A 13,957-nucleotide genomic window follows, 5' to 3' on the forward strand; every position below is an offset into this window, starting at 1 on the left:
CACTTCCTCATCCAGGTCATTTCTAAAAATTACGAATGTAAGGGTCCCAGAACAGATCTCTGAGGCACTCCACTGGTGACCGATCTCCATGAATATGACCTGTCTACAACCACTCTTTGCCTTCTGTCGGCAAGCCAGTTCCGGATCCACAAAGCAATGTCCCCTTGGATCCCATACCTCTTTACTTTCTCAATAAGCCTTGCATATGGTACCTTATCAAATGGCATGAGGAATGTTTAATGGCTCTGGGTCTGTACTCGCTGGAATTCAGAAGGATGAGGGGAGATCTCATTGAACCCTTTTGAATCTTGAAAGGCCTAGACAGAGTAGATGTGGAAAGAATGTTTCCCATGGTGGGAGAGTCTAGGACAAGACAGCACAGCCTCAGGATAGAGGGGCGCCCTTTCAAAATGAGAGATATGGAGAAATCTCTTTAGACAAAGGGTGGTGAATTTGTGGAATTTGTTGCCACATGCAGCTGTGGAGGCAAGATCGCTGGGTGTACTTAAGGCAGAGATTGATAGGTTCTTGATCGGCTATGGCATCAAAGGTTACAGGAAGGAGGCTAGGAACTGGGGCTGAGGAGGAGATAGAAGAAAAAGGATCAGCCATAATTGAATGTCGAAGCAGACTCGATAAGCCAGATGGCCTAATTCTGCTCCGACACTGGCATGCAAAAGCTTGGGTACCACCGGTTAAAATTTCTGTCACTGTGAATAGTTAAGTGAGTAGAAGATGAACTGATCTCCAAAAGTCATAAAGTTAAAGATGAAACATTCTTTTCAACATTTTAAGCAAGATTAGTGTATTATTTTTGTTTTGTACAATTTTAGAGTGAAAACAAGGAAAGGAGCACCATGGAAAAGTTTGGGCACCCCAAGAGATTTGAGCTCTCAGATAACCAAGGTCTCAGACCTTAATTAGCTTGATAGGGGTATGGCTTGCTCACAGTCATTGTCAGGAAAGGCCAGGTGATGCAAATTTCAAAGTTTTATAAATACCCTGACTCCTCAAACCTTGTCCCAACAATCAGCAGCAACGGGCTCCTCGAAGCAGCTGCCTAGCACTGAAAATTAAAATAAATCATGTCCACAAAACAGGAGAACATAGAACATAGAATAGTACAGCACAGTACAGGCCCTTCGGCCCATAATGTTGTGCCGACCCTCAAACCCTGCCTCCCATATAAGCCCCCACCTCAGATTCCTCCATATACCTGTCTAGTAGTCTCTTAAACTTCACTAGTGTATCTGCCTCCACCACTGACTCAGGCAGTGCATTCCACGCACCAACCACTCTCTGAGTAAAAAATCTTCCTCTAATATCCCCCTTGAACTTCCCACCCCTTACCTTAAAGCCATGTCCTCTTGTATTGAGCAGTGGTGTCCTGGGGAAGAGGTGCTGGCTATCCACTCTATCTATTCCTCTTATTATCTTGTACACCTCTATCATGTCTCCTCTCATCCTCCTTCTCTCCAAAGAGTAAAGCCCTAGCTCCCTTAATCTCTGATCATAATGCATACTTTCTAAACCAGGCAGCATCCTGGTACATCTCCTCTGCACCCTTTCCAATGCTTCCACATCCTTCCTATAGTGAGGTGACCAGAACTGGACACAATACTCCAAGTTTGGCCTAACCAGAGTTTTATAGAGCTGCATCATTACATCGCGACTCTTAAACTCTATCCCTCGACTTATGAAAGCTAACACCCAATAAGCTTTCTTAACTACCCTATCCACCCATGAGGCAACTTTCAAGGATCTGTAGACATGTACCCCGAGATCCCACTGCTCCTCCACACTACCAAGTATCCTGCCATTTACTTTGTACTCTGCCTTGGAGTTTGTCCTTCCAAAGTGTACCCCCTCACACTTCTCCGGGTTGAACTCCATCTGCCACTTCTCAGTACACTTCTGCATCCTATCAATGTCTCTCTGCAATCCTTGACAATCCTCTACACTATCTACAACACCACCAACCTTTGTGTCGTCTGCAAACTTGCCAACCCACCCTTCTACCCCCACATCCAGGTCGTTAATAAAAATCACAAAAAGTTGAGGTCCCAGAACAGATCCTTGTGGGACACCACTAGTCACAATCCTCCAATCTGAATGTACTCCCTCCACCACCACTCTCTGCCTTCTGCAGGCAAGCCAATTCTGAATCCACCTGGCCAAACTTCCCTGGATCCCATGCCTTCTAACTTTCTGAGTAAGCCTACCGTGTGGAACCTTGTCAAATGCCTTACTAAAATCCATAAAGATCACATCTACTGCACTACCCTCATCTATATACCTGGTCATCTCCTCAAAGACCTCTATCAGGCTTGTTAGACACGATCTGCCATTCACAAAGCCATGCTGACTGTCCCTGATCAAACCATGATTCTCTAATTGCCTATAGATCCTATCTCTAAGAATCTTTTCCAACAGCTTTCCCACCACAGACGTAAGGCTCACTGGTCTATAATTACCAGACTATCCCTACTACCTTTTTTGAACAAGGGAACAACATTCGCCTCCCTCCAATCATCCGGTACCATTCCCGTGGACAACGAGGACATGAAGATCCTAGCCCGAGGCTCAGCAATCTCTTCTCTTGCCTCATGGAGCAGCCTGGGGAATATTCTGTCAGGCCCCGGGGACTTATCTGTCCTAATGTATTTTAACAACTCCAATACCTCCTCTCCCTTAATATCAGCATGCTCCAGAACATCAATCTCACTCATATTGTCCTCACCATCATCAAGTTCCCTCTCACTGGTGAATACCGAAGAGAAGTATTCATTGAGGACCTCGCTCACTTCCACAGCCTCCAGGCACATCTTCCCACCTTTAACTCTAACCGGTCCTACCTTCACTCCTGTCATCCTTTTTTTCTTCACATAATTGAAGAATGCCTTGGGGTTTTCCTTTACCCTACTCGCCAAGGCCTTCTCATGCCCCCTTCTTGCTCTTCTCAGCCCCTTCTTAAGCTCCTTTCTTGCTTCCCTATATTCCTCAATAGACCCAGTTGATCCTTGCTTCCTAAACCTCATGAATGCTGCCTTCTTCCTCCTGACTAGATTTTCCACCTCACTTGTCACCCATGGTTCCTTCGCCCTACCATTCTTTATCTTCCTCACTGGGACAAATTTATCCCTAACATCCCGCAAGAGATCTCTAAACATCGACCACATGTCCATAGTACATTTCCCTGCAAAAACATCATCCCAATTCACACCCGCAAGTTCTAGCCTTATAGCCTCATAATTTGCCTTTCCCCAATTAAAAATTTTCCTGTCCTCTTTGATTCTATCCTTTTCCATGATAATTACAAAGGCCAGGGAGCGGTGGTCACTGTCCCCCAGATGCTCACCCACTGAGAGATCTGTGACCTGACCCGGTTCATTACCTAGTACTAGATCTAGTATGGCATTCCCCCTGGTCGGCCAGCCCACATACTGTGACAGGAATCCATCCTGGACACACTTAACAAATTCTGCCCCATCTAAACTCTTGGAACTAATAAGGTGCCAATCAATATTAGGGAAGTTAAAGTCACCCATGATAACAACCCTGTTATTTTTGCACCTTTCCAAAATCTGCCTCCCAATCTGCTCCTCTGTATCTCTGCTGCTACCAGGGGGCCTATAGAACACCCCCAGTAGAGTAACTGCTCCCTTCCTGTTCCTGACTTCCACCCATATTTACTCAAAAGGGGATCCTTCTACATTACCCACCCTTTCTGTAGCTGTAATAGTATCCCTGACCAGTAATGCCACCCCTCCTCCCCTTTTTCCACCCTCTTTATCCCTTTTAAAGCACTGAAATCCAGGAATATTGAGAATCCATTCCTGCCCTGGTGCCAGCCAAGTCTCTGTAATGGCCACTACATCATAATTCCATGTATGTATCCAAGCTCTCAGTTCATCACCTTTGTTCCTGATGCTTCTTGCATTGAGGTACACACATTTCAGCCCTTCTACCTTACTGCCTTTACACCATTTATTCTGCTTCTCTTTCCTCAAAGACTCTCTGTATGTTAGATCTGGCTTTACTCCATGCACTTAGAACCATAGAACCATAGAAACCACAGCACAGAAACAGGCCCTTTAGCCATTCTTGGCTGTGCCGAACCATTTTCTGCCTAGTCCTACTGACCTGCACACGGACCATATCTCTCCATACACCTCCCATCCCTGTATCTGTCCAATTTATTCTTAAATGTTAAAAAAGAACCCACATTTACCACCTCGTCTGGCAGCTCATTCCATACTCCCACCACTCTCTGTGTGAAGAAGCCCCCGCTAATGTTCCCTTTAAACTTTTCCCCCCTCACCCTTAACCCATGTCCTCTGGTTTTTTTCTCCCCTTGCCTCAGTGGAAAAAGCCTGCTTGCATTCACTCTATCTATACCCATCATAATTTTATATACCTCTATCAAATCTCCCCTCATTCTTCTACGCTCCAGGGAATAAAGTCCTAACCTATTCAACCTTTCTCTGTAACTGAGTTTCTCAAGTCCCGGCAACGTCCTTGTAAACCTTCTCTGCACTCTTTCAACCTTATTTATATCCTTCCTGTAATTTGGTGACCAAAACTGAACACAATACTCCAGATTCGGCTTCACCAATGCCTTATACAACCTCATTATAACATTCCAGCTCTTATACTCAATACTTCGATTAATAAAGGCCAATGTACCAAAAGCTCTCTTTACGACCCTATCTACCTGTGACGACACTTTTAGGGAATTTTGTATCTGTATTCCCAGATCCCTCTGTTCCACTGCACTCCTCAGTGTCTTACCATTAACCCTGTATGTTCTATGTTGGTTTGTCCTTCCAACGTGCAATACCTCACACTTGTCAGTATTAAACTCCATCTGCCATTTTTCAGCCCGTTTCCAGCTGGTCCAAGTCCCTCTGCAGGCTCTGAAAACCTTCCTCACTGTCTACTACACCTCCAATCTCTGTATCATCAGCAAACTTGCTGATCCAATTTACCACATTATCATCCAGATCATTGATATAGATGACAAATAACAATGGACCCAGCACTGATCCCTGTGGCACACCACTAGTCACAGGCCTCCACTCAGAGAAGCAATTTTCTACCACCACTCTCTGGCTTCTTCCATCGAGCCAATGTCTAATCCAATTTACCACCTCTCCATGTATACCTAGCAACTGAATTTTCCTAACTAACCTCCCATGCGGGACCTTGTCAAAGGCCTTACTGAAGTCCATGTAGACAATATCCACTGCCTTCCCTTCATCCACTTTCCTGGTAACCTCCTCGAAAAACTCCAACAGATTGGTCAAACATGACCTACCATGCACAAAGCCATGTTGACTCTCCCTAATAAGCCCCTGTCTATCCAAATGCTTGTAGATTCTGTCTCTTAGTACTCCCTCCAATAACTTACCTACTACTGACGTTAAACTCACCGGCCTATAATTTCCTGGATTACTTTTCGATCCTTTTTTAAACATAGAACAACATGAGCCACTCTCCAATCCTCCGGCACTTCACCCATACACAGCGACATTTTAAATATTTCTGCCAGGGCCCCCGCAATTTCAACACCAGTCTCCTTCAAGGTCCGAGGGAACACTCTGTCAGGTCCCGGGGATTTATCCACTTTAATTTTCCTCAGACAGCAAGGACCTCCTCCTTTTCGATCTGTACAGTTTCCATGGTCTCACTGCTTGATTCCCTCAATTCCATAGATTTCATGCCAGCTTCCTTAGTAAATACAGACACAAAAAACCTATTTAAGATCTCCCCCATTTCCTTTGGTTCTGCACAAAGCCGACCACTCTGATCTTCAAGAGGACCAATTTTATCCCTTACAATCCTTTTGCTCTTAATATACTTGTAAAAGCTCTTTGGATTATCCTTCACTTTGACTGCAAGGCAAACTTCTTTCACTGCTCTATTGCTCTGGGTCCCATCCCCCTCGCCAATTAGTTTAAACCCTCCCGAACCATGCCAGCAAACCTACCTGCAAGGATATTGCTCCCCCTCGAGTTCAGGTGCAACCCATCCAATCTGTACAGGTCCCACCTTCCCCAGAAGAGATCCCAGTGATCTAAAAATCTAAAACCCTGCTCCCTGCACCAACTCCTCAGCCACGCATTCAACTGCCATCTCCTCCAATTCTTACCATCTCTGTCACGTGTACTGGCAGCAATCCTGAGAACGTCACCCTTGAGGTCCTGTTCTTCAGCCTTCTGCCTAATTCCTGAAACTCACACTTCAGGACCTCATCCCTCTTCCTGCCTATGTCGTTGGTCCCAACATGTATCATGACTTCTGGTTGCTTTCCCTCTCGTACCAAGATGTCGTGCACCCGGTCAGAGACATCCTGGACCCTGGCACCCAGGAGGCAACAAACCATGCGGGTGTCCTTTTCACGCCCACAAAATCTCCTGTCTGCTCCCCTGACTATAGAGTCTCCAATGACGACAGCTCTCCTCTTCTCCGTCCCACCCTTCTGTACCACAGGGTCAGACTCAGTGCCGGAGGCCCTGCCACCGTGGCTCACACCTGGCCAGTCGTCCCCGCCAACAGTATCCAGGACGGTAAACTTATTATTCAGGGGAATGGCTACAGGGGTGCTCTAAGAAGATAGCTATAAGAAGATAGCAAAGCGTTTTCAGGTAGCCGTTTCCTCAGTTCGTAACGTAATTAAGAAATGGCAATTAACAGGAACAATGGAGGTCAAGTTGAGGTCTGGAAGACCAAAATAACTTTCCGAGAGAACTGCTCGTAAGATTGCTAGAAAGGCAAATCAAAACCCCCTTTTGACTGCAAAAGACCTTCAGGAAGATTTAGCAGACTCTGGAGTGGTGGTGCACTGTTCTACTGTGCAGCGATACCTGCACAAATATGACCTTCATGGAAGAGTCATCAGAAGAAAACCTCTCTTGCGTCCTCACCACAAAATTCAGCTTCAGAAATTTGCAAAGGAACAAATAAACAAGCCTGATGCATTTTGGAAACAAGTCTTGTGGACTGATGAAGTTAAAATAGAACTTTTTGTCCACAATGAACAAAGGTATGTTTGGAGAGAAAAGGGTGCAGAATTTCATGAAAAGAACACCTCTCCAACTGTTAAGCACGGGTGTGAATCGATCATGCTTTGGGCTTGTGTTGCAGCCAGTGGGACGGGGAACATTTCACTGGTAGAGGGAAGAACGAATTCAATTAAATACCAGCAAATTCTGGAAGCAAACATCACACCGTCTGTAAAAAAGCTGAAGATGAAAAGGGGATGGCTTCTACAACAGGATAATGATCCTAAACACACCTCAAAATCCACAACGGACTACCTCAAGAGGCACAAGCTGAAGGTTTTGCCATGGCCCTCACAATCCCCTGACCTAAACATAATCGAAAATCTGTGGATAGACCTCAAAAAAGTAGTGCATGCAAGACAGCCCAAGAATCTCACAGAATTAGAAGCCTTTTGCAAGGAAGAATGGGCGAAAATCCCCCAAACAAGAATTGAAAGACTCTTCGCTGGCTACAGAAAGCATTTACAAGCTGTGATACTGGCCAAAGGGCGTGTTACTACTGACCATGGAGGGTGCCCAAACTTCTGCTTCGGGCCCTTTTCCTTTTTTGTTATTTTGAAACTGTAAAAGATGAAAATAAAAAAGTATTCTTGCTTAAAATATTAAAGAAATGTGTCATCTTTAACTTCATGCCTTTTGGAAATCAGGTATAATCTTTTACTCGCCTAGCTATTCACAGTAACAGAAATTTTGACCAGGGGTGCCCAAACTTTTGCATGCCACTGTATGTCTTATGGTCTTAAGAAATAAAGGGGTTGACTATTTTCTAAATGGAAAGAAAATACAAAAAACTTAGGTGCAAAGGGACTTGGGAGTTGTTGTGTAGGATTCCTTAACGGTTAATTTGCAGGCCAAGTCTGTGGTGAGGAAGGCAAATACAATGTTAGCATTTCCTCTCCACATCCACTCCATCAAGGCCTTTCATCATTTGATAGATTTCATTGAGTTCACTCCTCTTTCTTCTGAGTTCTAGTGAACACAGGCCCAGAGCCTTCAAACTCTATTCCATAAGACCATAAGATATAGGAGCAGAAGTAGGCCATTCGGCCCATCAAGTCTGTTCCACCATTCAATCATGGGCTGATACATTTCTTCCCATCATTCCCACTCCCCTGCCTTCACCCCATACCCTTTGATGCCCAGCGAATCAAGAACCTATCTATCTCTGCCTTAAATACACCCAATAACTTGGCCTCCACAGCCACTTGTAGCAACAAATTACACAGATTTACCACCCTCTGACTAAAGTAATTTCACCGCATCTCTATTCGAAAAGGATGTCCTTCAATCCTGAAGTCATGTCCTCTTGTCCTAGAATCTCCTACCATGGGAAATAACTTTGCCACATCTACAAACGTTTGTAATCTGTTCAGGCGTTTTAACTGGAACGTTTCTATGAGATCCCCCCTCATTCTCCTGAACTCCAGGGAATATAGCCCAAGAGCTGGCAGACGTTCCTCATACGGTAACCCTCTCATTCCTATTCAATCCTGGAATCTTTTTCGTGAAACTCGTTTGAATCCTCTATAGTTTCAGCACATCTTTTCTAAGATAAGGGGCTCAAACCAGCTCACAATACTCCAAAGTGAGGCCTCACCAGTGCTTTATAAACTCCCATTCTTGCTTTTATATTCTAGACCTCTTGGAACGAATGTAAAATTTGCCTTCCTCACTGCAGACTCATCCTGCAAATTAACCGTTTGGGAATCCTGCACAAGCACTCCCAAATCCCTTTGTGCCTCAGTTTTTTGTATTTTCTCTCCATTTAGAAAATAATCAACCCTTTTATTTCTTCTATCAAAGAGCATGACCATTCACTTCCTGACACTGTGTTCCATCTGCCACTTCTTTGCCCATTCTTGACAGGCAGGAGGAGAAGATGGTGGCACGCCACGTGTGCGCAGCTCTCCGGTGAAAATGATATCGTATCCATTAAATAGGGGCCGTGGACAATTCTGATGTGATGGAGAATGGACGTGAAAGCACAGAGGAACATCTGGAGAAATTTCTGAAACGCCCATTCGCTGCTGTCATTACTGTGTGGTCGTGAATCTTTCAGAGGGTAGGCCTCAAAATCCCCGGCCTTGCCTGCTTTTGGTGACCGAGAAGGAGGTCGAATCGCTCAGACAGAGATGGCGCTCAGTACTCGGTGTCGGAGAGCTGATCGGAGCTCGAAGTTTTTGGATGACTCAGAGTCGGATTGTGTTCAGCATGGCAGGGAGAATTTTTCTTCCTTCTCCAGTCTGCGTGAGATGTGGGACATTTGAGAAACTTTGAACTTTACTGTGCTCACAGACTTTCTTCATCAAGTTATGGTATTGTGCACTGTTGTAACTATATGTTATAATTATGTGGTCTTGTCAGTTTTTTCAGTCTTGGTTTGTCCTCTGTTTTGTGATATCACACTGGAGGAAATAATGTATCATTTCTTAATGCATGCATTACTAAATGACAATAAAAGAGGACTATGTGTCTTCATAATCATAATCATAACCTGTCTATGTCCTTCTATAGCCTCTCTGCTTCCTCAAAACTTCCTGCTCCTCCATATCATCTGCAAACTTTGCAAAAAAGCCATCAATTCCATCATCCAAATCTTTGACATAACATAAAAAGAATCAGTCCTAACGCAGACCCCTGTGGAACACCACTAGTCACTGACAGCCAATGAGAAAAAGCTCCCTTTTTCCCAATCAGCCACTGCTTTACCCTTGTAGAATCTTTCCTGTAATACCATGGGCTCATAGCTTGTTAAGCTGCCTTATGTGTGCACTTTTTCAGAGGCCTTCTGAAAATCCAAGTATAGAACATCAAGTTCAAGAAATGGCTAGGAAATTATAGGCCGATGAGCCTGACATCAGTAGTGGGAAAGTTACTGGAAGCTATTCTAAGGGACTGGATATACAGGTATTTGGATAGACATAGAATAATTGGAGTTAGTCAGCATGGCTTCATGTACGTTAGGTCATGTCTAACCAGTCTTACAGTGTTTTTCAATGAAGTTACCAGGAAAGTTGATGAAGACAAGGCAGTGGATGTTGTCCACATGAACTTTAGCAAGGCAGTTGACAAGGTTCCATATGGGAGGTTGGTCAGAAGCTTCCCATTCAATTGGATTAACATTGACTTTGTGGGAGAAGTCAGAGAATGGTAGTAGAAGGTCACCTCTCTGACTAGTCAAGTCCCACAGGAATTGGTGCTGGGTCTGTTGTTATTTGTTATCTATATCAGTGATCTGGTTGATAATGTGGTTAACTAGATCAGCAAATTTGCAGACGAAACCAAGGTTTGAGGTGTAGTGGACACTGAGGAAGATCATTTGAACTTGCAGTGAGATCTAGACCAGCTAGAAAAATAGGCTGAAAAATGGCAGAGGGAATTTAATGTAGACAAGTCCAAGGTGTTGCACTTCAGTAGAACCAACCAGGGTAGATCTTACACAGTGAAAAGCTGGGCATTGAGGAGTGGGGTAGAATAAAGGGATCTGGGAATACAGGTCCTTAATTCGTTGAAAGTGGCATCACAGGTAGATAGAATCATAAAGAAATCTTTTGAAACATTGGCCTTCATAAATCAAAGTAGTGAGCACTGGAGATGAGATGTTGTGTTGATGTTGCATAAGATGTTGGTGAGGCCTAATTTGGAGTATTGTGTGCAGTTTTTGCCACATACCTACAGGAAAGATGTACACAAGATTGAAAGAGTACAGGGAAAATTTACAAGGATGTTGCTTAGACTAGAGGGCCTGCATTTTCTGGAAAGATTGAATAAGTTGGGAGTTTATTCCTCGGAAAATTTCAAAGTTCAAAGTAAATTTTGTTATCAAAATATCCATATGCCACCATATACAACTCTGAAATTCATCTTCCTGCAGGCATACTCAGCAAATCTACAGAATAGTGACTATAACATTGAAGATTGAGGGGAGATTTGAAAGAAGTATACAAAATTATGAGGGGTACAGATAGGGTAAATGCAAGCAGTCTTTTTTCACTGAGGTGAGTCAGTCTACAACTATAAGTCATGGGTTAAAGGTGAAAGGTGAAAAATTTAATGGGAACATGAAGGGAAACTTCTTCACTCAGAGGGTTGTGAGAATATGGAACAAGCTGCCAGTGCAAGTAGTGTAAGTCAGCTTGATTTCAACGTTTAGGAGAAGTTTGGCTAGGTGCATCGATAACAGGGATATGGGTGGCCAAGGCCCGGGTGCAGGCCGATGGGGTCGAGGCAGTTTAAATGGTTCAGCATGAGCAGATTGACCCAGAGGGCCTGTTTCAAAGCTGTACTTTTCCATTACTTTATTCATTCCGCATAATCCTCAACAGGAACGGAATAGTGAAAGATACACAAATAGCATTAAGAACTCAGCAGGTCAGGCAGCATCTAAAGAGGGGAATAAACAGTCGATGTTTTGGGTCACAACCCTTCATCAGGACTCTCCACATCAGTGTCTCGGCCTGAAACACTGACAGATTATGTCCCTCCTTCGATGCTGCCTGACCTGCTGAGTTCCTCCAGCATTTTGTGTGTGCTTATCCGTATTTTCAGCATCTACAGGATCACTTGCGTTTCTGAACAGAGAAAGATTTGAAATAAGTGAGATGAGCTTACCCAGGATGAACTTGAGTTATAGCAGGGTACTTGTTGCTGTGCCACACTCTGAAGTTGTGTGTATTCCTCCAGGCAGCAACAAACGGGAGGCCATAGTCTGCCAACATTCTTTCATTATCTACAGAGCAAGCAGAGATATTTAGATATATTGCTTTATCACAACTGTAAATAACATTCAGCCAGCAATGCAGTCAGAATATGATAAAGAATTGAATATTAATGTAATGCCATAATTCATGGAGTTACAGAAGGCAACAGCAGTGAAAAGGCCAAAAATACCTTCCCATCAGCCCTGCTCACCGGTTGGCTTTCCCACACCACTAAAATTTATTTCCTTTAAGTTAGGATTCCCTTTTGTAAGCCACAAGTGAGTCTAGCCATTCTTACAGTCAGACCACACAGTCCAAATGTTAAGCATACTACACAAACAACATAATTTTTCCAATGGTCTTTGGTTCCTTTCCTAAGCAACTTAAACCTAAGTCCAAATGAGGAAAGGATAAAGAAAAACAATGTAAAATAATCAAAGAGATTTCATGGCACTATTATCATTTCAAGGTCACTACTTCTCTTTTCAACTAGTTCTGTGACCTTCTGATAAATAGACTAAAATCAGTAAGGGTAGGGAGCAATATCTTAATAATTACCCACAGTACTGGTCCCCACAATGTTGTGTCCTCAGCCCTTATTCTTCTGTGTGAACAGGTTTTGCTCTAACTTTATCTGCTAGTTTACAGATGACACCAGTGTAATGGACTGGATCTCAGAGTACAGGAAGGAGATGCAAAGCCTGGTGGCATGATGTCATAAAGTACAGAAAAGAAACAGGCCCTTTGGCCCATCTAGTCCATAGAGAGCCACTTAAACTGCCTACTCCCATCAACGTACACAGGGACCATAGCCCTCCATACCCCTACTATCCACGTACTTATCTAAACTTCTCTTAAACATTGAAATCCAGTTCACATTCACCTCTAGCACTGGCACTTCATTCCACACTCTCAGGACCCTCTGAGTAAAGAATCTTCCCCTCATGTTCCCCTTAAATTTTTCACCTTTCACCTTTAACCCATTACATCTAACCTCACGGGAAAAAGCCTGCTTGTATTAATCCTATCTATACCCCTTGTAATTTTGTATACACTGTACCTCAATCAAGTCTCCTCGCAATCTTCTATGTTCTTTGCAATATAGTCCTAACCTATTCAATCTTTCCCTATAACTAAAATCCTCCAGACCCAGAATATTCTTGTAAATTTCCCCTTTACTCTTCAACCTTGTTTACATCTTTCCTACACGTAGGCACCAAAAAAAATCACACAGTACTCTAAATTAGGTTTTACCAACGTCTTATACAACTTCAACATAACATCCCATTTCCTGTACTCAATACATTGACTTATGAAGGCCAACGTGCCAGAAGTTTTCTTTACGACCCTATCTACATGTGAAGCCGCTTTCAACAAATTTGGACAGTGATTCCCAGATTCCTTTGTTTTACCACACTACCCTACCGTTCACTGTGCAAGAGCTACCCTGGATGGCCCTGCCCAAAACATCAGATTAAATTCCATCTGCCATTTCTCAGCCCATTTTTCAAGCTGATGCAGATCCCTTTGCAAGCCATGATAGCCTTCTTCACTGTCCACTACACTGCCAATTTTGGTATCATCTGCAAATTTGCTGATCCATTTGACCACATTATCATCCAGATTGTTGATATAGATGATAAACAGCAAAAGACCCAGCACCGATCCTTGTGGCACACCACTAGTCACAGGCCTCCAGTCAGACAGGAAACACTCTACTACAATTCTCTGCCTTCTCCCACAAAGCCAATGCACAATCCAGTTTACTACCTCATTTTGAATGCCAAGCAACTGAACGTTTCTGACCAACCTCCCATGGAGAACCTTGCCAAAGTCCGTGTAGACAACAGCCACTGCCTTGCCTTCATCTACTTTCCCGGTAACTTCCTCGAAAAACTCTATAAGATTGGTTAGACATGATCTACCATGCATGAAGCCCTGCTAACTAACCTTAATCAGCCATGCCTTTCCAAATAATTACATATCCAGTCTCTCAGAATACCTTCCAATAACTTTCCTACAACTGATGTCAGACTTACTGGCCTTTAATTTCCTGGTTTATGTTTGGACGCTTTTTTAAACAGAACATTTTCTATCCTTCAATTCTCTAAGAACATAAGAAATAGGAGCAGGAGAAGGCCATCTGGCCCGTTGCGTCTGTTCCACCATTCAATAAGGTTATGGCTGATCTGG

At 43.6% G+C, this 13,957-nt stretch overlaps 1 protein-coding gene across 2 annotated transcripts in view; it reads right to left on the minus strand.

Annotated features, from left to right (window-relative positions):
• The window catches only part of avl9 (AVL9 homolog (S. cerevisiase)), a 319,342-nt gene that overhangs the window by 71,845 nt on the left and 233,540 nt on the right, over positions 1-13,957 (minus strand). For both annotated transcript variants that reach the window (XR_010020391.1, XM_063067522.1), the window contains exon 13: positions 11,676-11,793. Coding sequence is in view for 1 of the 2 variants with exons in the window: in XM_063067522.1 (XP_062923592.1) it covers positions 11,676-11,793 (118 nt within the window). In the remaining variant the exon portion in view is untranslated. The remainder of the gene's footprint in view (positions 1-11,675; positions 11,794-13,957) is intronic.

Source organism: Mobula hypostoma, chromosome 1 (assembly GCF_963921235.1).
Source record: "Mobula hypostoma chromosome 1, sMobHyp1.1, whole genome shotgun sequence".
NCBI classification, from domain to species: domain Eukaryota; kingdom Metazoa; phylum Chordata; class Chondrichthyes; order Myliobatiformes; family Myliobatidae; genus Mobula; species Mobula hypostoma.